General features: G+C 29.6%; 1 protein-coding gene across 1 annotated transcript in view; it reads right to left on the reverse strand.

Annotated features, from left to right (window-relative positions):
• Nucleotides 1–2,060: 2,060 nt before the first annotated feature.
• Nucleotides 2,061–24,612, reverse strand: part of MS3_00010144 (uncharacterized protein) — a gene marked incomplete at both ends in the record, with an annotated part of 29,132 nt that continues 6,580 nt past the window's right edge. Inside the window, 5 exons of the mRNA XM_051218496.1 lie at nt 2,061–2,117; nt 4,826–4,940; nt 18,037–18,188; nt 20,931–21,092; nt 22,831–22,911. Coding sequence (XP_051074184.1) covers nt 2,061–2,117; nt 4,826–4,940; nt 18,037–18,188; nt 20,931–21,092; nt 22,831–22,911 — 567 coding nt within the window. The remainder of the gene's footprint in view (nt 2,118–4,825; nt 4,941–18,036; nt 18,189–20,930; nt 21,093–22,830; nt 22,912–24,612) is intronic.

Consider the following 24,612-nt stretch of genomic DNA (forward strand, 5'->3'; position numbering starts at 1 on the left):
TGTATTCTAATGCTTCTAACACTTGTGTTTCCACTAAATGATTTGTTAGGTACTATACATCTTAGAAATAAATGATCAGATTTTCTAGCACAACGAATGTGTATCTAGCTGTTACTTGCAGTACTCTGATCATATTCCATTTTTTTAAAGTGTAGACGTGTAAAAAATATTCTATTATAGTAGGGATAGTAAAATATGAAAATGAATAATCCTGCCTTTCCTATACACTGAAACTGAACAGATTAAAGTTAGATTAAACATTGAAATGATAAAAATTCTATTGAAAAAGAAAGTGTTCAAGTAAATTTAGCTGACAACCAAGCAAGAAGTATAATGAAATTAAAACCATCAACGGTAGAATAAAAAATATGTATGTAGTTCTGGTATGGGACTTCTCCTCAGTGTGCATTTACAACCCTGCATCCGACAATTGAACCCAGGACCAATAGTCTTTAAATAAGACCACTGTATGACTGTAAATCTATGAACGTTCTACTATCTCTAGTAAATCGTGTACTCATAATAATCATGAGCTCACTAATAACTAGCTTACAGATAAGATTCCAGAACTTATAGTGAAAAGCTATGACTATTGGAGTACAGCCAAGTCAGATATGAGACAGTTATCCATTGTAGCCAATGGCAGATGATTGAGGTAACAAAGGACATACTTGATTATCTAGTTCATTTGCTTTATTCATCATACATGTAAAAATTCCAAATAAATAATATCATCTTCCTCGTATATGCATTTTTCTAATGACAAGCCGTAAAGTTTATTAGATCAACTACATTCCCCGCTTCTTTTTTAAACATCTTTATGACTACAAGTTTGGGTTACTTATGTGCACGTGAAGTAAAATATCAAACATTTGAATGAATATCATTAAAAGCTTGTACTACCCAACATTTTATTATATTACCGAAATATACCAAGATATACATAATTATTATATTTCGATTTCAATCAATATAATTTCAGCGGTCAACTCGACAGAAGTACTTCTGCTGTCTTTTGACCACTAAGATGTTTTCGTCATTTTTTAAAAATAAATTACATATAGCATATTAATCCATTTTTGTATTGGTTGTTTGACGTTGTTCAAGGCAATATCAAGCAATCAGCACAGGGTGCACATATGCTAATAAGAGACTGATTAACTGCGACCCAAAAAATCAGTAGGAAGACCCAAACAACCAATACAAAAATGAATTAAAACTTGACCTCATTACACAAGCTAGTGACTATCAGGACTCAGTAGCTAAGTGGATAACGTGATAGTGTTTGAAGTAAACTGTACTAGGTTCGAGTCTCGGAGTGAACATCAACTTTGGGGTGCAGGTACATCCAACTGATGAGTTCCAAATAGAACGAAACGAGCATTCTAGATTACACTGCTATCCATCATCCATCTCTGTTCATACATATAATATAGTACATAAATTCGTCATTCAAAGACAACTTCAATCCCAGACTAAGATATCATGAAAAACCAATGAAAACGTATCCACTATTCATTCATCAATTTATCATAACGTTCGGTGTTTCATTACTTGTACCCAGACATAGTGAAATCAAGATTCAAGTAGAAGGAGCTACTTATTCATAAAGTCAGTATAAGTATGTATATTAACTAAGCGTTTCGATTAAATTAATAAAACACCTGATTACTTTTGTCAAGAAAACATTTATTATAAAGTTTATCAACTAATACCATGGTTTCTTTACTAACGTTAACAACATTTAACTTGATAACTTCAGGCCTCCAAATGCCCTGGTACGGCCGAGAGTGAAGAGAGTTGGCTCTCCCTCTCGAAATCCTCTCACATGGCCACGTGCATACAACCACTGCCAGGGAAGTCCTACTCACTGCCTTCTCACGCTATGGGTATTGTTTACGAAATCGAGAGAACAAAAAGCGAATGTCCAGCGCTTTAATCCGGTTGGTAGATACGAAGAGTGTCCACCTAGGGGAGTTAGAAAACCGTGATTTCAAACCAATGTTGTCCATGATCTCCAGGATCCTAATGGAATAAATGGCGTCTGAACCAATTGTTGGTCACCGGCTACTATGGGAATGCATCTCCTGATGTGTTGCATATCTATTTGATGACTCCTTGTACCAATATTCATGTGTTCAAATAAATAGAAATAAATGATAACTTCAGATAAAATGGACTCTTAGCAAATTGATTCTTATAATAGCAGTAAAAAAAAATAGTCCATAAAGCCTAGATAAAACTGAAATTTCGAATTTTAAAATAATTAAGCTTAGCAACATACACAAAGTTATCAGAATGTTAAAAATTCAATATTTTCACTTATCTAATATATCTAAATATTATCAAAATAGAAATAATTTTAATGAACTAATTCTCATTAATCATTAATAAAAAAAAACAGTTTTCTTCTAAAAAAAAAAGAAAGAAAAAAGGAAAAAAAATCATTTTTTCCAGAACGAATCATGAACTCATTTTAAAAAATTGATCAATTAAATTAATTTTCAAAAAAAATTTTTAGATTTTTTAATTTTATGTGATACAATCTGTTAACAATGAAAAAATATAAAAAAACGTTAAAAGTTTATTTGATTACTTCTATTTAATTTAATAATTCAATGTTATTTAAAAGTGATATCTACTATTACATCATTATTAGAAGGGGTTTTGTGTAGATTTAAGAAATTTCGATACTTGAAACCATGGATCAATTAAGGCTAGACCACCATGGAAAACCTGGAAGCACTGGACGGCTGTTTCATCCCACTATGAGACTCCACTGAAGTGCTCATCCACGATCCCGTCCTCTGCGAGATTGATAAGTTCTGGGTTCGAATATCGTGGAGGAAGAGATCTTGTATGCTCACTGTTGAAGAGTCCCATACTGGAAAGAAACGGCCATCCAGTGCTTTCAGGTTTTCCATGGTGATCTAGCTTCAAATGACTCATGGTTTCAAATATTACATCATTATCAATGATTGATTTGAGCGAATTATTTAAATATCTTAACAATATTCACGATAAAATTAAATTCATGAAGTTGCAATCTCTTGAATGCAAATGAACTTTTTAAAACTGTTATGTTGAAAGGAAATATAATGATTGTTTAAAAATTAATATTTTCCAAAAACTGGCATATTCAAGGAGATTTGTAGATTTTAAGTTAACAAATTCACACTCAATCAATGTGACCATGACCAAAAATTTGATCATCAGAGTTTAAAAACTTGTAACTGAATGAAATGATATAGAAATGGAAGTGAATTTAATCATATTCACTTTAATGATAAATAATTATCCAAAGGATTTTATTAAAAGAATAATTAAGAACGAATAACTAAACGATATTATTAAGAAAGTTAAGCAAAAAGAATGGGCTAACAAAATGGTGATTCCATATCGTAAAGGCATTTCAGAAGAGATCAAAAGGATCATAACTCTTCAAAATATAAAAGTATTCTTCCGAACAAACAATACTCTAAGATCAAAAGTTGTAAGAAAAAAGCGTACATTTTTCTAGAGATGGATGGTGGTTAGTAGTGGAATTCAGGACGCGCGTTTCGTTCAATTTAGGTTTTGTTGGCAGGATGTGCCTGCATTGCAAAGTTGATGTTCATTCTAGATCGAACTGACGAGCCTCTGATAAGACGAATCCCCATTCTGGATCCCAATGCCAGCCACTATCCATCTCCGCTTATAATGCTTGTGACTCAAAGCAATATCGAGGCAATCCCTATAAGATGCACATATGCCAATAACAGACTGATCGATTGCAGTCCTAGACATCAATGGAAAAAGTCAAACAACCAATAAAATTATCAATAAATAGACACCTTGAAAAAATGAAAGATCAATAATATCTTAATCTGCTATTACTTTTTTTCGAATAATTAAGTGAACAAACAATAGACTAAACAATTCAAAAGTCTAGTAAAAACCATGTTTTAAAAGTCGAAATGCTTGATGTATTTAAGTTGAGAGGATATATATATATATTTCAAACATTGGCATAAAATCAGCGTTTCAAAGCCTTAGGCTTACTATAAGAAGATCGTTTCATGATATCAATAGAATATTGAAATCATTCTTTATTAAACACCATCAAATAACTGTTAGATTTAAAACGTCAACCCATTATTATTCGATCTAATTTAAAGACCCTGTTGATACTGATCAATCGAAAGTTAGTTTTCACTACTCATCAGCGAATAGAGAGCTTTGAACAGACATTGTTTCCTAGTTAAAAACACATCAACAGTCCTCACTCAATAGTTCAACTTCAGTCATTCAAGTCTCACAATAGATATGATAAATTTAATGATTATAAAATTATATATTACAGTATACTTAGTTTGATAATGAATAAAATAAAAGTAATGAACTCTTAATAATTAGATTTTTAATGAACTATAAAAAGAAGTCTCATTTTATTTAATTTTCTAAATCGACTTAAATTTATTGGTGTTTAAATGATTGTCAAGATGCCTTTTTTTCCTTAAACTATAAAGTTCCCAGAAAACATAAAAAGAGTAATTTAATCAATGATACATTCTAGTGCTTATTTGCTTGGTAGCTTATTATAACCCACATGATCATCTCATTTAACTTGTCACTATCAATTATGAATATAATAATTTAATGACAGGATGTTCAAGTGAGAAATATCTAAAAAAAGTCTTAACGAAATCAATACAGTTAAGATAAACCATAAGTGTACATCTCACATTATTCATATATATTCAACATTAATTAAATCATCTAATATACTGAGGAAAGAGAAGAAAACTATATAAATATTACTGAATAAGAAATAAATCTAACTTACTTGTACTTCAATCCCAGCTAATGCTATTTTTGCTTTACGTATTTCATTCTCTTTACGATAAATATCATCATGCATATTCAAGTTTATATGCTCAGTTTGAGTATCAAAATCAAATCTTGAACAGAAAAGAATTTTAATAACATGTTTTGTAAATATGAAGCATATAAATCATAATGTTGATATGTTTATAGAATGGATACATAATAAGTAGTTCACTAATGAATAATTTTGTCTATTGTTTTTATAGAGTTTTTGAAGATTGATAACATTTCATAGTGTGCACCACGAATCGATCTTCTTCAATAAGCCATCAAAAAGCAGAAAACGTTGAAAACGTTTTCGTCCTAGCATGAAACTGTTCAAAATCATACATCTGTGATCTCAATGAGATTTAAACTGGGACTTTTGAATATAGCTATGTATGTGTTCTACTAAGACTATTGGATTGGAATCTAGTAGTAAACATGTCTAACTTCAATCAAATCAATATATTGGTAAAACACATTTCATTTTTTTTCAATGTGCAGCAACAGCGCACCTGATATAGTTATGTTATTAAGATAAATTATGGAAACTGTAAAAACTTCAATACTTTTAAATCCCCTATTAAGATAATCGTGCATTCACTAGTAACTAGCTTTAAGAGGTCAATACCGGATTTTTAGCGACAATTCCTGACCTGTGGAGTTTGAAAAAGCCTGTCATAAAGCGGTTACTTACTGAAAAGAATGGAATGTGTTTCACCAATATATTGATTTGATTGAAGTTAGACATGTATACTACTAGATTCCAATCCAATAGTCTTAGTAGAACACATACATAGCTATATTCAAAAGTCCCAGTTTAAATTTCAGTGAGGTCACAGATGTATGATTGTGAAGATTTTCATGCTAAGACAAAAAAGTTTCTAATGTTTTCTGATTTTTAATGGTAAATCGAATACAATCGGTCGATGATATATACTGAACCGTTTGTCTAACCAAGAGATTTAGTTATCACTGAAATTCCCACTTCGAATAAATAAATTTCTAAATATTAATCTTATCTACTATCTGCTTCAAAAGATTTTTAAAAACGACGCTTACGTTTTTCGAAAAATGGCAATAAATTTTAGATATCGGATTAATATAATTAATAAGACCAATTAACCCAGCGTTCATTTTCATAAGTGTTTGCATGTTAATTCAACTAAATAAACATGGGGAATCCAATGATACTCATAACGTTTTCTATCTACCTTAGCAATATCCTATAGAATAATCATTAAAATAAACGAATAGTTGTTGTTATTCAAACGTTAGTAAGTTCAGAGAAAACGTATACTATTAACCAAATAAGTTTCGCTAACATTACAAAACCATTTGTGTTAGAGAAAAAAATATCAACACTATAGTTCAAATCTTCACGGTCTATACTTGGTTTTATTTGATCAAATAAAGGTGAACGAAACAAGGCAAAAAATGATCCATATTCATATTACACTACATGATCACTATATGTATAGTAATTTTAATACATGAAAAATCATTATTTTACAATGAAAACTTTAGTCGTTATTATTAAATATGTTTCATTTCCTCTGAACTTCACAACGTTCAAAGAAGTCATTCATCACAAGCACATATGAGTATCTAACTGCATTATGTAATAATTAAGCTTACCAAATTAATTGTGCCTAAGCGAAAAAGAAAGTTCTGTAAGTTTCAACCTCATAACATTAATAATTCTTCCCTTAAACTAGGAGACTAAAATTATTTCATATCTTTCTTTCTGTACTATATCCTTACATAAAATCTTCCTTTATATATTACACCATTTAGTTAACTGTTTCTATGAATCCGGTGTTCGTCATGCTGTGCTAATAAGATATGGCAACTTGGACCGATGCATGGATTCGCTTGGTCCTATATTATAACTGACTGACTCTTCAATGTCATACTAACTAGATCACAAATTGATTTTAATTTACTCATCTTTATCCATATCTCAAAATTTCACAAAAGAACCATATTTAAAAATAAATTTTTTAAGCAAAAACAAAAGCTTTATTTTTATGAAGGTATAATATTATCATAGTGTTGTTAGCAACTACAATTATAATCTTGTCAATATAGTATCCATCTGAAATATAAATCTTCATCACACAATAGCATGTTAATATAAATATACGTACAAAACAAATGAAATATGCAATTCTGTTTTTACTGATTTATCGCTAATTAATGAAAAGCCTATATATATATATCATATCTAACCACATACATTACATTTCCTTATTACGTTCAGGTAATTTTATCATATCTATTTTGATCAAATAAGAAGAAGAAAAATACAATTCATTCATTCATTCACATTATCAATCTGAACATCATACTTTTCTTATAATCTGTCAATCAGTTAATTATACAAACAGGAAATACACAATGTATTCATGATAGAATGAGATTGTCATAACCAAATTGATAAGCTTGAACAAAAATAAAAATTAATTTATTACTTTTTTTTATTTGAGATGAGCTGCTAGAAACATTGAATAATTAATTAGAACTGTCTATTTAAAAAATAAGTAGTATCTATTGCAATAATAAAATCTTTGAATCTCTATTTATTAAATATGGATGTATTTTCCCCCCTAAGAGCGGATAGATCACGTGTTTTTACAAAAAATATAAAAAAAGTTTTTCCCTTTGTTTTCAAAAGTGAAACCTATATTTTCTAACTTTCGGTTAAATGACGTAATTAGAAAGTTAAAGTTACGTAATGACGTCACAATGAAGTCTCTACACAGGAAACAAAACAAAAAATCATAGAATATTGATAGAAATAAATCTATAAAGTCAAGCTTCATGTTTTAGCTTAAAAAAAAATTATTGGCATTTCAGTAGGAACGTATATTTTCTATTGAAAACAACATGATTGAAACCTTGATCTGAATATCAGTTTGAAACAGAAGCTTTCATTTGTTTTTTAAAGACTATGTAAAATATGGTGCTTTCAAATGCAGTGCCGCAGTTATGCAATTCTACATTTAATATAATTAAATACAGTTTTTTAAAAGTAAATAATACTTAAATGTGAAATTTGATTAACATTTGTAGTGTTATTGTAGTTAACTCCAACCATATTTAAGCCATGAATCAAATGCATCTTTAATTGTTGGTTACTATTACAAAGCGAAAACAGAACATGTTTGTATGTTGTACTCCTTATTGACTGTATATGTTTTATTGTGTTTCTTAAACTCATCCGAAAAAAATGGAATATATGATCAGGAATTTAAAGTTCTCCAACGCATGTGACATAAACTAATTATTAAGGTTTATTTTACGTTGAACATTGATGATGAACTTGCATTTTAGTACAAGTACCCATAAGTTTCCTAACTGTTTTATTCCATTATATCAAGCAACCACCGTATTATTTGCAAACTGAATAAATCATCTGTCATAGCGGAGTGTTTGATTCAAATCTCTGTGACATTATTTTCATCAAGCTTAAATATATGACTTGTAAATGAGTGTCAGCCAACGTGAAAAAAAGTGTACATCAATCATTTTATGACAATATGACCTATTCTTCCTCTTACAAGTTTTTTTTAAGACAGTTATTCCGTTTTACATATCTAGATAATGCAAAATGAAAATGACATTTGTTGGAAACTTTTATTTTCATCAATTAAACGGTTACATTTTTTACATTGTTAACCAACATGTTCTTTTAAACAAATAAAATTCAGTTATTTCGGAAAATCTGTATGAAAATATCCAATCTTAAATTATACTAGTGTCAAGCAGATTTACTTAATATTAATATTTGAACAAATATCTTTAGGCCAAAATAGTGTTCTATTTAACATACAGCAATAAACCACATCCTTTTGTACATAAGTATCTATTATATTTAATGATAATCACTGATTAGGATCTTATTGCTTGAACCAAGTTAGACATCACTTAGTCATTCTTTGAATATCCATCTAATATATATAGACTAATTTCGAAATCCACTTGATTAATGCTTGACATACTTTTGATGAGAAAAACTTTCACAGTTAACAATCTTGAGTTTAGAATAAGTTGTCATTAGAATACCAATTGGATATCATTTTGATAATATTTCGTGATGTTAATTCCTTGAAAAAAAATCTAGTTACTTTCATGGTGCATTTCATTTGTCATTTAATCAAAAACGTATCAGTGAAGTAACACTTATCACTCTATCTTCCTAATTATTCAGAAATTTTATTATGGTAAGAGAAAACGAAAAAAAACATTTAGAAACGATGAACAAACAACATTCTCTTACTAAATTAATACATGAATAATAAATAATAGAAACAGGCTATCCCAATATTGAATTTAGTAGAGCTTACAGTTCACTTACTTTACCAATTACTTTAGTTTGTTCGAAATCAATTACTTATAGAATTCAGACTGTCCGAGATATCCTAAAACCAAAGTATGAAGGCCATTTTTTGTGTGTCTAGGTCAGTTATAAGTATTCAATTGTTATTTTCCATATTTATGTGTTATATTTATTTTTAATTAAACATTTACAACGCTAGTTACACATTGGTTAGATGTTTTACAAATTCTAATTTGTTTTATTTAAATAGATTTTTTTCTGCAAGATAACAAATGAACGTAAAAGTACTTTAAGGCGGAACTATAATTTACGGACCTACCAATCAGATTTACGATAACAGGTTTTGGATTTCCGAGTGAAATTCTTTATCCATTTGACTAAATAGCGTCTTGAAACTTTATTTGATGTCATTTTGTGATGAAAACGCGAAACGTAATTTCTAACCATAGACATCAAATGTAAATCACAATTCTTATCTTTCACACTGGTATAAAGCTTCATTAAGTTCTAGTCAGTAGGTGGACACTCTTAAAGTCACTTCAATGTTCCTCATAGGTCATCCATAAATTATAGTTTCACTGTTAACCAAAACAATAAAATTTTTGATAAATTCCCTACATGAAAACATCTCTTCAGATAAACGTTTTTTTTTCTAAACTCTGACCAACATTCACTATCACTAAATTTTAACTTAATTTCTACCTTCATATTTATTTCAAATTTTACTTTGATGATATACATTTATTTATTTAATTAACGAAAAAGCACACGCTGAAACTAACAATCCCATCAGAAACTAAGAGATTAAATCAAAATTGTTTAAAATCTATTATCGGTTCATTGATATTCATACTACAATGTTGACAATATTTAAACGTTACTCTAGTCCTTATACATTTGGTTGTAATATAAAAATTTTTTAGTAAAACAAAACATTAATTAGTTTACATGGGTGATATCCTCCATTTACTTTAAGCGGTCAGTTTGTGTAATAATGATAATAATAAATTAGATAATTAAAACAATTCAAAAGATCAAAAGAAATAAATGTAATACAGTATGTTCATGTTTTTTTTATTCACTTCATTATTGATCAAATAAATTACATTTTGTTTTATGAAACCGAATTTGTTAAAGCGCGAAATTTTAAATTTCATAAATGATATTGTTTTTGATGAAAGAGAAATGAAAAAAATATTTTTTTCTTTTCACAAAACTGGTCTTTTTATTCATAAATATGAAATTTATTTACTGTTTACATGTTCCATCAAAATAAAAAACAACAGAAAACTATTCAACTTCAAATTGTTTTTGAACTAATCTTTATTTGAATGCGGCATTTTATAAAATAAACCGATAAAAGATTATTATTTTTTTTAAATTTTTTTTTAGTAGAATAATCAAAAAGAAAACATGACGAACAATTTAACAAAATAAAATTTATTAAAATTAGAATTTAGTTAATTTAAATAAGCAGAAATTTTGTCAGAAAATTTATGATCTTTTACTACGATGAATTGATCACTTAGTATTTACAAAGTTTTTCAATGGTGGCCTAACATTAATCAATTCATGATTATGGCTAGCAGTGGAATCCAGGACGAGCGCCACTTCGTCCTATTTGGGACTCGTCAGCTGAATGTACCAGTATTTCAGAGTTGATGGTCTTGCTAGGACTTGAACCTAGTACCGTTCACTTCAAACACGATTGCGTTATCCACTTAGCTACTGAGTCTTGATAGCCACTTTCTTGTGCAATGGGGTGAAGTTTGATTCATCTTTGCTTATAATGCTTGTAAATTAAGACAAGATCGAGGCATATGCAAAGTATTCACATATGCCAATAACAGACTGATCAATTGTGGTCTTAAAACTCGATGGGAAAAACAATACCAAGTGAACTCATGATCTTAATCTAATATTTTTTTGGTTTGATATCCTAGATAATATTGGTTAGATTGTAATTTATGGATGAATCAAACGCGTATAAGATCACAGGTTGCTGGTGTTGGTGCGAAATCCATTCATTCATTTGGATAAATAGAGTTGTTGGTATAATAGTTGATGTCAGTTTGTGATAAAAACCTGAAATCTCATTTCTGACCTTAATCATCAACTGTAAATTATAATTTTAATTCCTTACATAGGTTTATCACCCTCATTTGGTCCTGGTTGTTAAGTGGACACACTCAAGGTCAGTCTAGCGTCGCTCAAAGGTCGTCCATAAATAAATAATCTCACCCACTTAAATAGTACTACATATTTAGATATCCTTCTCGCTACAAAATAAGGTTATAGATAATTTAGTTTCATGTATTTCCGATGATAAATCATCTTTCTCACTTTTTTGTTGTTGTTTTTGGAGTAAATAATACTTGGTTAATTGTCCTTAACTGATATTGTAAAACAAATGATAAACATAAACTATCTTTCCATTTTTCATTAATCATTCAGATTTATGCATTCCTAGTGATTTTTGTTTGTTTAACCTTATCTATATGTATGTAGATTTTGTGAATTTACCAAGTTATCAGTTCACCTTTTGATAAATTTCTTTTCTCTTTCAAGTTATTTTTAAATCTCACTAGAACTAAGCTTACAGACTGGAAACAAATATTATCAACAAGTGAACACTATATCCATAAATAAAATAATTGAATGGCTACTTTTTGATTATAATATAACATAATTGATGTTTTAAAGTTTTATTTAACATCAATTCATCAATTATGTTAATAGATAAAAGAAGAAGGGGTTTTGTGGAGATTGAAGTAATTCTAATAGTTTAGATCATGAGTGAATTGAAGCTGGACCACCATGAAAAACCTGGAAGCAGTCGAAAGCCGTTTTGTCTTATTGTGTAACTCCTCAGCAGTGCGCATCCATAACCTCACCTCGCGGGATTCGAACCCAAGACCTATCGGTCTAGCTCCAGGAGCTTAACCACTAGACCACTGAGCCAGCTGGTATCCTACGGTGTTGATTTTTAACTTCTACTAATCCAAAAAATTGAGCGATACATCTGCCATTATTATCAGTGAGTTACTATCTCACAACAGACCTGCTTGAACTCCACTGGTCACTGCTTCTCACTAGAACTCCAGGATATACCTCTTGAAGCCAGTTGGTTAAGCGCCTGGCGCGAGACTGATAGGTCTTGGGTCCGAATCCCTTGAGGCGTGGTTGTGGATGCACACTGCTGAGGAGTCTCATGATAGGACGAAACGGCTATCCAATGCTTCCAGGTTTTCCATAATGGTCTAGCTTTAATTGACTCATGATGTCAACTGTTGAGATAAAAGAAGACACTAATAATTACATCCATCACTTCTACAGTGATCGGTAACATCACCAAGTGATATAATCACACAACCAGATTCATATCAAATATATGATCTTTTAATTTATAGAATGAACATAAAATGTAAATTTAAAACAAAAAAATGTGTACATTCATTGTGATAGTTATAAAATCACCTGCTGACGTATTGTCTATTTGATAAAAATATCATTGATTTACCATTGATTGAAATATTATGTTTCTTTAAATAGATGATATATTGATAAGAAATAGAAAGTTGGATAGCAACCGAACCTGTAAGGAATTAGTATCATTTAATTATGGTTCAATGTCAATTTCATTGATATTTATTTTTGTATAATTAATAAAAGAATTTCGTGCATATATATAATACAAGTTATATGTGAGCTTGTCATAAATTCTGTCTAAAGTAGATCCACTTTTGTCATTAAACTAGAATGAAACAAATGATTATTATTATTGTAATCACCATGATTGTTAGACTATTTATTCAATGTTCAAACAATATTACATTTATTATTTTTAATCCATTAAAAAAATTCAGAACTAAACTTTCTTCGTATACAAAAACAAATAAATTTTTATCAGTATGCGGTCGTGGAGATTGTTAATCTTCTGATTGAGATCATGAATCAATTGATGTTGATCACCAGTGACTAACTCCAAGATGATTTCCTGGAATTCTAGTGAGAGACCGTGACCAATGCAGTTCATTCCGTGTCGAGTTGAGACAGGTATCTACCTCAGACAATAAATGAATTGTTGCGCAGCAATTCGTGAATCGATTAAAGTTAAATAATAATACCGTTGGATGTCAGCTTAGTGGTCTAATGGTTAATCGTTTGAGTGCGAGACCGGAGGTTCTAGGTCCGGAACCCATGTGCGGGATCGTAGATGCGCACTACTGAGGAGTCCCATACTAGGATGAATTGGCCATTCAGTGCTTCCAGGTTTTCAATGATAGTCCACTATCAAGCGATTCATGATCTCAACCAAATAAATTTTTGTTTGGTATTCTAGATAACATCTTTACATGAAAACAATAAATCAACAAAACAACGTCGTATAGTCATATTCATTTTTAAAATGAACTGATAAAAAAATATTTGAGTAGTTTCAAAATTATTCACCAGAATGGTTTTTTTGAAAAAGACTCAATTATTATATTGTTCAATAAAAAATCTGCTGTAATGAGGTATTAAAATGAACATACAGAATTGAAAATTATAACTCTTTATTAATTGTTCTATTCGTTATCAACAATTTTTAAGTTTCTTTAAGCATAACTGTTTTAAAAATATGCTATGAAACACTCAATAAGCTACTCTTCCGTTATGAGCAAAGATAGATGGTCATTAACAATGAAATTCAAGATGCGCGTGTCGTCTAATTTGCAACTCGTCAGCTGGATGTACCTGTATCTCAGGATTGATATTCATTCTGAGACTCAAACTCAGTACTGTTCACTTCAAACGTCATCACATTATCCACTTAATTACTGAGTTCTAATAGCCATTAGCTTGTTCATTGGGATAAAGTTTTAATTGATTTTTAGTTCAAATAAACAATATAAAAATAAATTATTACTCTTCTATATTTCAATAAAAGATTCCATTCACTTTCAATTCAATAAAATTAACAGACATATCATTTATCGTACTTACTTTCTCAATTACCTACAATACATTGTTCACCTTTTAGGAATATTTATTCATTAGAGTCAGAATACAATAGTCATAGTAATATATTCATTAATATAATCCATGAATAGAATAAACATGACGATATATTAAAATATGAAAAACAACTAGGAATGTTTATCTTAATTTTCTGATTATTATTTTACTCTTACGTTTAACATATCAATCAGTATAGTGATAAAGATACAATTATAACTAATTTTTCATTGTGTAATGAAAGTAATGATTCAAAAGATGGTTAAATATGATAAATAACAAACAAATAGAAGATATAAACAAACACAAAAAATAACATACAGAATAGCATAGTTGAACTATAGATTTATTGAAATAAATTTAAATTTATGTTACATGGATACTAAAGTCTCCTTTTTGTTGATATGTAATTAGACGAAATTATTATTTGTAAATCGTTTATACTTTAAATAAGATTTATGTATGTTAATATCTGTGTAAACATTTCACATGCAAGTGTGATATCTTTTTGTTTGGTGTTACATTTATAGATATATCAACTAATTTAGAGGGTTGTATTAGTAATTTAATGTTATAAGCAGTTACATATCCGTTAATCATATTAAAATAGTTTAAATTACTTATTAATCATTATCCCGTTCCTTATTTTAAAACTCTAGACATATTCAGTATGAATATGAAGTGAGGTATATTTTTACCTCATATCTGTATTTAATATGATTAAGGATTTCGAATTTATGACATATCGATTGAAATATGAAGTTATTAGAATTATATTTTAAAGTCCAATCAAGGGTTAATAATTTCATAGAAGTAACATAAGTAATGTAATTTTTATATTCTGTTTCTTTAAATTAAAATGATTAAACCGTTCTGGATACATTGGGTATTCGTATAAACTTATAAAATTTTTCACTGATTGAATTCCTGAGTCAATTTAAGCTAGACCACCATGGAAAACCTGGAAGCACCGGACGGCCGTCTCTTCCTAGTATGGGACTCCTCAGCAGTGTGCATCCACGACTCATGATTTCAACCAGTGAACTTTCTAAAATCTGAACACAACCCCTTCTGATTATACAAATTTTGTCCAAAATATTCTTCAGTAAATCTCATTCAACTATTTTTCATCTTGTCAAAACTTTAAAATTCATATAAACTAGATAAATGAGTGAAACTATATCAATAATTGATCATAATGTAATATGTATCAGATCTTACTATTCATATCTTATTCCTTTTATGTATATAGAAGATAACTTAAACTACTTATTATTGATTAGATACTTATCGATATATTATTTCTATCACTGAAAGTAATATGGCTAACCTTAATTTATTCATATACATCACTATATCTTACTAATTACCAATAGTATTTACAGTTTACCAATGAATCCCTTCATAAGTAATTAAACAATCAAAATAACTTTACATTATATTGTCTGAACTGTTAAGATATCAGTTTTAGGATCAATCAGAAAATTAACATTGAAACAAAATATTCTTTAACCTTACCATTTAAATATAAAAATAAAATTCAAATATTCACACATTTTATTAGTATGTTTAGTTTACGAGTCAAAATGAAAACTTGAGTGCTCTTTCAATAAAAAAAAACAGTTTAAAAAATACAAAAATCACATAGTGACTAGGCAAATATTGATCGCTATGTAATTAAGTTCATAACAAATTAATATAAAGAATAAATTCGTTAAATTGAATATGTCGCATATGGAAATCGTTCAATGCATTTTAAATTTGTTACTACCAGACAAAGAGAAATTGTACTTTTATTTTTTTTAGTGTACTTTAAATGAATAAATTCTTAATTCTATGTATTCATTAAGTAATTAACAGCTTTTAAATATTATCAATGTTTCCAAGTCCCTTAAAGATTGTTCCGAGATGAATATGAGTATCTCATCAAAAAACAAAAACAAATGAGATTACTGTCATGAATAAAACAACTGGAAATCAACTTATCAATGTTTGTCATATAAAGCTACTTTGTACAATCAATAGAATCTGTAGACATATTAGTTGATAGAGATGAATTTATTGGCATGTTTTTCAGAGTATTGTTTCTCTAACGAGAACTTTTATATAGAATTTATACCTTGACCATACATTTGGTAATTTATCCTTAGAAAATACAGGATTTCAAATAAAAAGGAAACCATGATCTTTAGGTATTACAGTAACTGATTTAATTACCTCACTATATTAAAAACTTCTTAAATAAATTAACGTTTCATTATGAGCCTTATATATTCGGAGCCTAAATTGTGTAAAGACAACATTTTCAAAATTACTTACATTGTGTGACTAGAAAACTCAGAGATTTCAATACTTCTGTTAAACATTCTTAACCTTTCTTCTATCACTACTCAATGAGAATTCATAAAAACAACACTAACTACTACATAATGCATATCAACCTAAAGCATAAACGTAAAATGAGATCTATTCAACTCCACATACGCTCTATTTTCATGTTTGAAAATATCTGTTACAACTTTTTCATTCTTCTTGTTAAATAATAATACTGATCGTATATTTCATATTTTACAAGTTATTCTTGTATGTAATTCCACTCGTGTAGTGGCATAACACATGTATGTACATCGCAACACATGTGCAATTGAGTTTGTTCTCATTTAATTTGGTCAAGCCCTTTTGTTAACTTATTTAGCGGACAAAGTCATCCGTACTATGACAACTTATTGTACCTTTATTATTGTTGTGCTTGTATGAAATATGTATGCTTGAACATTGCTTACCGCCTACGTATATAATCATTCTGCTAGCTTTATTATTAACTGCTTAATTGATTCGATGATCCATTCATTTCCCTATATATAAACATGTACATTTAACACTCTACACTCTCGGTTCGCTGACTCATTCATTTGGCTCTCGGATTTGCGGTCTGAGTTATCTGCTAATAAAACTGTAGTCGCTGCTTCTCTTTGCCTTCTGATTTCAAACAGCGTTGAGGATTATATGGTAACGGTTACGAGGGTGATTGGTCAACGAAGCACAACCACTACATGTACTTAATTGTGCTATTTCAATTGACTCTCTACAAATGTAACATTTATGATATTATACACTTAACCACAGAATAAATAAAAAATTTTAAAAAATGAAAGGAAATCCAATCAAGGAAAGTGAATTACTATCGTTTATAAAATAACTAGATTAACAGTAGGGTAAAAGCAGGTTAGTGCTAGTTTTAAATTACCCTAAAAATTTAAACAAAAGTTTCAGTGAAGAATTACTCATTACAATTAACACTGGTTTGTTTCACACCTTGTAAGATTATTAAAGGTATAAACAAAGTAAATTGTGTCTTTAATAGACTATATACTGGAATTCAAACTTAAAACGTATTTTTTTCCAGTAATAAACTACTTATATGCTGTGAATCACTTGCTGGAGATTAATTTTAACAAAACAAACAGAGGAAATTACAACTTACCAACTTATCTCAATACAAAATTTCATCCAAATATGTATCTATTTTTTCCTCATTCACACAATTTTATTTCCGTTTCACTATAGTAAAACAGATAATTTCTAATCAATATAAATCCCCTTCGTGAATTCATGAATATAATTTCCTTACAATTATTAATTGATTTATTAGAATAATCGTAACATAATTATACTCACTATAAACTCTCTACTAACTATTCATTTAGTAGTAAATAAAAATGTCATGTTTTATAAATAGACCTGAAAACGATGTAGAAAACGATGAATCAAGTTAATGTAAATAATGTGAAATGATTAACATCAAAATGAATGATACACTTTTTAAAAAAAAAAGTTTTTTAATTTACCTCTTTTCCAATGTTTTCAATGTATCTACAATGTTTACATTTTGTTGCATAAATGATGAAAGTTCAGCAAATTGACGTTTTAATTCACTGAATTTATCTCGTAATTCTACTTTAACTAAATTATCAACAATTATTTGATTTGAGCATAGAATCTGTATCATAGAAAATATAAACAAAATATAATAACATAAATTCTATTTATTCACAGAGAAAATGAGATCGTTACAGTCTGTTTAAAAAATGAAACATATTTATATTGACGTTCTGCTGAACTCCCTGATTAATGAATGTCTACTTACAGTTGTATTTTGCTTAAAAAAAATCATTTAACAGACTGTAGATCACCAACATAGATGATCTATATCGAATGTTTGGAGGCCTACTTGAGTTAGACGGGAATGGTATGACGAACCAGCTAACTTTGAAGTCATACATCGTGGTCAGCATCTAACACGGATTACCCCTTGAACGTATCAAAGTACTATGGCTGTTTTGAAAACGGCATAATATAAAGGACGTTATTACGGACATATGTTAGTAAGAATGAGTAAAGAGAAGGTAGCGAGACCACCACCATATGCGCCAGTTCATGTCATACGGTTGATTGACGCGCGTTGGTTGTCCTTGACCTTGATGAGGATCAATGATCTGTTCGATATTCAGTGATTTAACTACCAAATGATTTGACTAAGGCTCAGTAACATTTCACTGGCCTTACAAGACATTTTTTCTACTATCAAAATGATTTTAAATTTTAAAAACATTGAAGTTGGTAACTCAACATAAGATGTTTTTTTATCGTCATCCTAGAAAATATCACAATCGATCAATCAAACAATAAATAATATAATGATATTTGTTTCTGAATTTCAATGAATAACTTCTTATCCCTGATTTTAATGATTTCACCTCTTATGAAGATTATAGATAATGTTGATTGTGCTATGTTTCATAGTAAGACAAATGAAAGGTATTTGTTCTATCAAATGTATGACATCATTAACTATAATTTTTCCCTGTAATAAATTAGTATTCTTTTAATAAAGTGTATTTAATTGAAAATCAATTTTGACTAGAGTAAGTACATAATTATAAAACACTGAAGAACAAACTATTAATGATTTCTAACATAATAAGGATACCAAATAGTCACCAACTGTTACATTCGTATTTTAACTACATAAACTTATTTTGTTTTCTTTGTTATGCATGAATTCTCATTTTTATTTTATTGTTCTCTGTTAATTACACTATTTGGATGTGTTTATATTAATATTTATATTCATCACATACCGATATAATTGAAGATGGCTGATAAAAAGGCCGATAGTGTATGTTTGTGAACAGTGAGAAAAAAATGAATTTCCTCCTTTTCGTGTATGAAATAAAAGTAAACGATGAAAGTGCATCAACTCTATGTCTGAGTATTTGTTTATCATTGGCTAATGTATTGATATAAGTGCTAAATTTCAATGAACAAGAAAAAGGATGTTTTCAATATTATAAGCTACTAATGTATGTAAATAAACTAATTGCTATTTATGTTACTGAGGAAGCAACGTCAAACTTTCACTAACATAAGATGTTAAACTATCAAATTAGTTAGTGGTTTCTTAAAAGATATTAATTTTCCCTTAATTACGAACGAATAAGTTATTATGCACGGTTATCGATCTTAGATTTACGCGGGGAATAATACACACCACTTCATCGTTTTCTACTCAGGATTTAGAAAAATATTTCCATGTGAGTGGTAAATTACAAGCTTAGGATTAAATAATTTCAAATAGAGGCTTCATTTTTTTGTTTCAGGTCGTAGTAAGTACATAACTAAATCAACATTAAATTTGTTGATTTTAAATTTGATTAGCCTTAAGCATTTTTAGTAATTTCTGATACTAAATTAAACTACTGATATAGTTTATAAGTAGCTCAGCTTTGCGGTAAAAACTGACCGTAATTATCCGATCAACAGAAATAATTTACTCAGCTGGACTGCAAATCATCATTTTGCTACTGTGTGCATACACGTACTTTATATCACACACTTCATTTTTTTTTATTTACTCGCACTATGGCATGTTATAGATTGTAATTTACAAGTCACTTACTGACTAACATCAGGTATTCTAATCACTCTAATTCCATGAACAAGAAAATTCTCTGTCATAATTTACCAATCATATATCTTGACCAATAAAAACAGATGCATCTTGCTCTTAGATATTTTCTCTTAAAAAGGATAAGGTATATCTAAGCAGGCTTTTTAACTTTTATGATGAAATATTAAAGAGATCCCAGAGTTTTGGATACATTCCTGTAACGAAAGAAATAATAATCTTCGAACAGTCGAGTGTAGGATCTAAGTTTCTCTCTGCTTATAGATTATAAACCTGATATTTTGATCATCTGGTATAACATCGGCACTTCTACTGTGATTTAGAAGAAGTTGACGTAGAATTTGGTATCAAGACTATTAAACAGGAAGCTTGTCAATAACTCAATAATGACACATTTCTTGTTCTACTGATAAACAAAAGGAATTGTAATATTTTAAGGCATGTTTCATAGAAATCAATTTGTTTGACATTGACTTAGTAATTGGTAGTACAAACTAATCATTTAGTGAAGCTGACTTGGTAAAATTTATGCTATTATTCAAACGTATTGCGTTTTTAAATTAAATGTTTATTTTAGTGACATCAATATGAACACATAACTTAAAATGAAGTCCTCGAAAGATTTTAAATATTGTATTGAAAATATCTAAGTCTGTAAACTAATCAACATCCTAAAAAAGGTTCTGATCACTTAGTGTGAATTGATTTGGCTTTCAAATGATATGGAAACCATTTAAAAATAACACATGCTTCATATATAAATGTACTACTTACTTCAGGGCAATCACAGTCTGGTGAAAGATATTCAATGAGCTGCCAGTGTGTTGGATTTTGATTTTTGTTTAAATTGTGCACAATAACTGATACAACAGAATCTGGAGAAACCTCTCTCACTTTAAGTTGAACACCATTAATGTTACAAATAAGTTGATCAAACTGTCGAAATGAAACAAAAAAATTTAACTGAACTAATCATTGTTTTTACTAAATGTTCAATCTTTGATGGGATCCCAAAGCAGTGGGCACTAATAACTTCTTTACAGTGACATTATCAGTGAATGACAATTTCACAAAAAGACAGAATTTCAAAGTGCGAATTACTGGATACCAAGTCAGTAGTCTGGAAGAAATGCTGTAGAGTTTCCAACAAAAATAAAACCTCTTTGGAATATTCTCCCCTTTCTAACATTCTTTAGTCTATCATGCAAGATCAACATTATTAGTAAGTTATCACTCGACTTGTTAGTTAACATCAAGACAAACTACACAACATCATACAATAACCTTATTTAGGTATTTACAAAATAGTATTAACGGAAATATATTGATTGGATTTAACTCATTAGACTTGTAGTAGTCTGTTGCTTCTGATGAGGGACCAATGTTTACCAGACAACCTCCATATGAAATACAGAATTATTTGCAATGTAACAAACATTTATTCATATGTTTTGGCTTAGTTTACAACATGTTCACTATTACTTATTTCTTGAAGCTAATATAGAAGAATGCATTTCATTATAATCTCAACAGAATAATACACTTTATTAAATTAACTCTTCTAATAAAAGCATATATCAAGGTTATTAAGTATCAAACAACAAAGGTAATCGGAGAAACGTTTCATTAATAAATAATCTAGCACTTCTTTGAGTGCACCAAACATTAGTTCAGTTAAAGCAACACTAAAAAGGAAACTAGTCATTTGACTAAATGAATGAATCGATACTTAAGGAAGTTAAGAATTTATTGTATCAGTATGGAGATTTATGGAAATCGTAGTATTTTTACAGTTGAATTCACGAGTCGATCTACGTTTCACCACCATTGAAAACTTGGAAGCACTGGGTTTGAGTCTCACGTGCAGGATCGTGGATGCGTACTGCTGAGTAGTCCTATACTAGGACGGAACGGTCATCCAGTGCTCCCATGTTTTCAATCGTGAATTCAGCTGTGAAAACTTCCTGTATTTTGATTTGCTATAGCTCTGGGATTTTTAATTAAATACGTTTTGTATAAAGTTAGAGACTAATTTGTTTTAAGATTGTGTTATTGGAATCTATTATATTTGTTTTGATAATAATAAAAGATACACAAACCGAAGGGAAGTTTTATTTCAGTAGAATACAGAACGGTGATTTTTCAACGAGTAAATTTTTGCTTCAACTATTAATTTTATGAAATGATACTTTCCTGTTTCACTTAAGTTAGCGGGACATAGATTAGATTAAACATGCTCAATGCACGATTGGTTTGGCGTACGCTGATTGGCTAAGAATTAGCCAATCAGCGCTGGCCAACACTAAGAGAACACTTTTGAATCTTCTCCTGTAAAAACTATAAATATACTAACGTTTATCCTACTATGCTTCTTACTTCTATCTAACCTTGTTATTTGGAATAAATTCTCTTTCCTGTTCGACCGTGTTCTGATTTAGGGACTTGTCGAGTGAATTGGTGTCCAAGACTACTAAGCAATAGGAATAACTGGGTTGTAATAAAGAGAATTTCAACAACTTATAACCACTTACCATAGTACTATGAATAGGTTTAATTGTTTAAACTTTAAATATTTTATAAAACCTTAAATACTTACATATATTACTAACAAAGTGTAGAATTTAATTAAGAGAATGCATCAGCAATATAAATAAACAAAATCAATACTACTTACCATATTTGTATGAATTGAGCAAAAATATTCAAAAATTTGAACAAATCCAATGATGTTTTCCCTGACAATACCTTCGAATTCCTACAGTGTATTTGTTTAAAACAAAACAAAACATTATAACTACTAATTCATATAGAGATATATTTACTGATTTCAAAATATTATTTTACTATTCAAATACATTAAATCATAATAATTCCATGTTAATTATTATTAAAAATTCACAAACACTTTCCATAGATCTATTCAACGACTGAAACATATTGTTCCAGTCCACTCAGTATTAAAATAACACATAGGGTACCATCTGGTTAAAGATAAACAAATGTGTAATACGATTAAACCTTCCCAGATATTTTAAAATTTAATGAAATGTTTCCCTACAGTAATATTCCCGTTTCATTTACTTATTTTTGAAGTGGATATCATAATTATTCCATAAAGTGTTTGATAATATATACATATCTCTAGTAAGTACCAACTAGAAGTATAGAAAGAAACATTGTCTAATATAACGATCCCTACAAACAATCTAATGATAAAAGGAAAAAGAACGTAATTCTATAAGCGATTGTTAGAGTGGATTTTTAGAAGGCTATAGTTCATTCGAAATAGTATGTTTAAACTCTGGTTATGTTATAGTGTAAGCATATGTCTGTCTGCATCCCATAGCATATCGAAAAACCAAAACAAGAAGATCCCTTAGAATTTAACGCAACAACTACTAGAACAGCCAGAAATCAATCGCCGAAATTATTCACACTCCGATGACATAAAATTCAAACAATTTCGAAAACAAATGACATCTAAGAGTGACGTTTACCGGTAGGATCTACTGAACGAATAGATTATCTGGAGCTCATTCCTACAGACTTAGAAAACAATAAAGAACAAATACGAGATAATCGTGGACTGACAAAATGTTTACGTAATGATCGTAATCAGTGATGGGCAACAAAAGTAGAAGAAATGGACAAAGCGGCAGCAGTAGGCATCAACAGACACGTTTTCAAACTTAATAAACAAGTACTAGAAATCCGAGGGTTAGTGAAATTACTTTTTTAAAAGATAAGAAAATGATTAATTCTAGTTGCAGCATTTCGTGACAAACGGCCAAACACTATTTAGAACAATAACTGTTCTCCATCTACCCTCCACTTAGCTGCTGCTACTAAGTAACCTGAATAGGGTATCATCATAACCCTTCCCATTCTGGAAAAGTTATATCAATTCTGAAGCGAGAAAAATCAGCCGGCATTATATATATATATATGAGTATTTGTGTATTGTATTCGGTAGCCTAAAATAATTTCTCGTCCACTCTTGTGTTCTGACTGAAGTAGTCAGATGAAGGGTTAGCATGTATCGTATGGTGTATCCATATAAAATTTCGGACGCCACCCATCATAATAGTAAAAAAAGGTCAAAATCCCCTGAAGATAGTCACAGCGATACCATTCTGACCAGTATATTTTCCAAAATATTAACCTCGATAACTTCTCGACGCTTTGCTAGTATTCGTTCAGAGCCAACGTAAGAAGATGAGGATGGATTCAGTTCGTACGTGTATGTACAAACTAGTTATTATTCCGTAGTCAAGTTCTCCAACATACATACCTACCATAGTCGTATTTCTTTGACCTTAAGACAGCAGTCGATTCCTTGGAATATTAGCTTTTCTGGCAGTCTCTCTACCAAATAAATACAAAAAGATTATGATGGTTCATCATTCGAGCACCATTCGTCAAGCTAGAGCTTTCAACGGACTGTCATCAGATATGA

This window comes from Schistosoma haematobium, chromosome 1, assembly GCF_000699445.3.
Source record: "Schistosoma haematobium chromosome 1, whole genome shotgun sequence".
NCBI classification, from domain to species: Eukaryota; Metazoa; Platyhelminthes; class Trematoda; order Strigeidida; family Schistosomatidae; genus Schistosoma; species Schistosoma haematobium.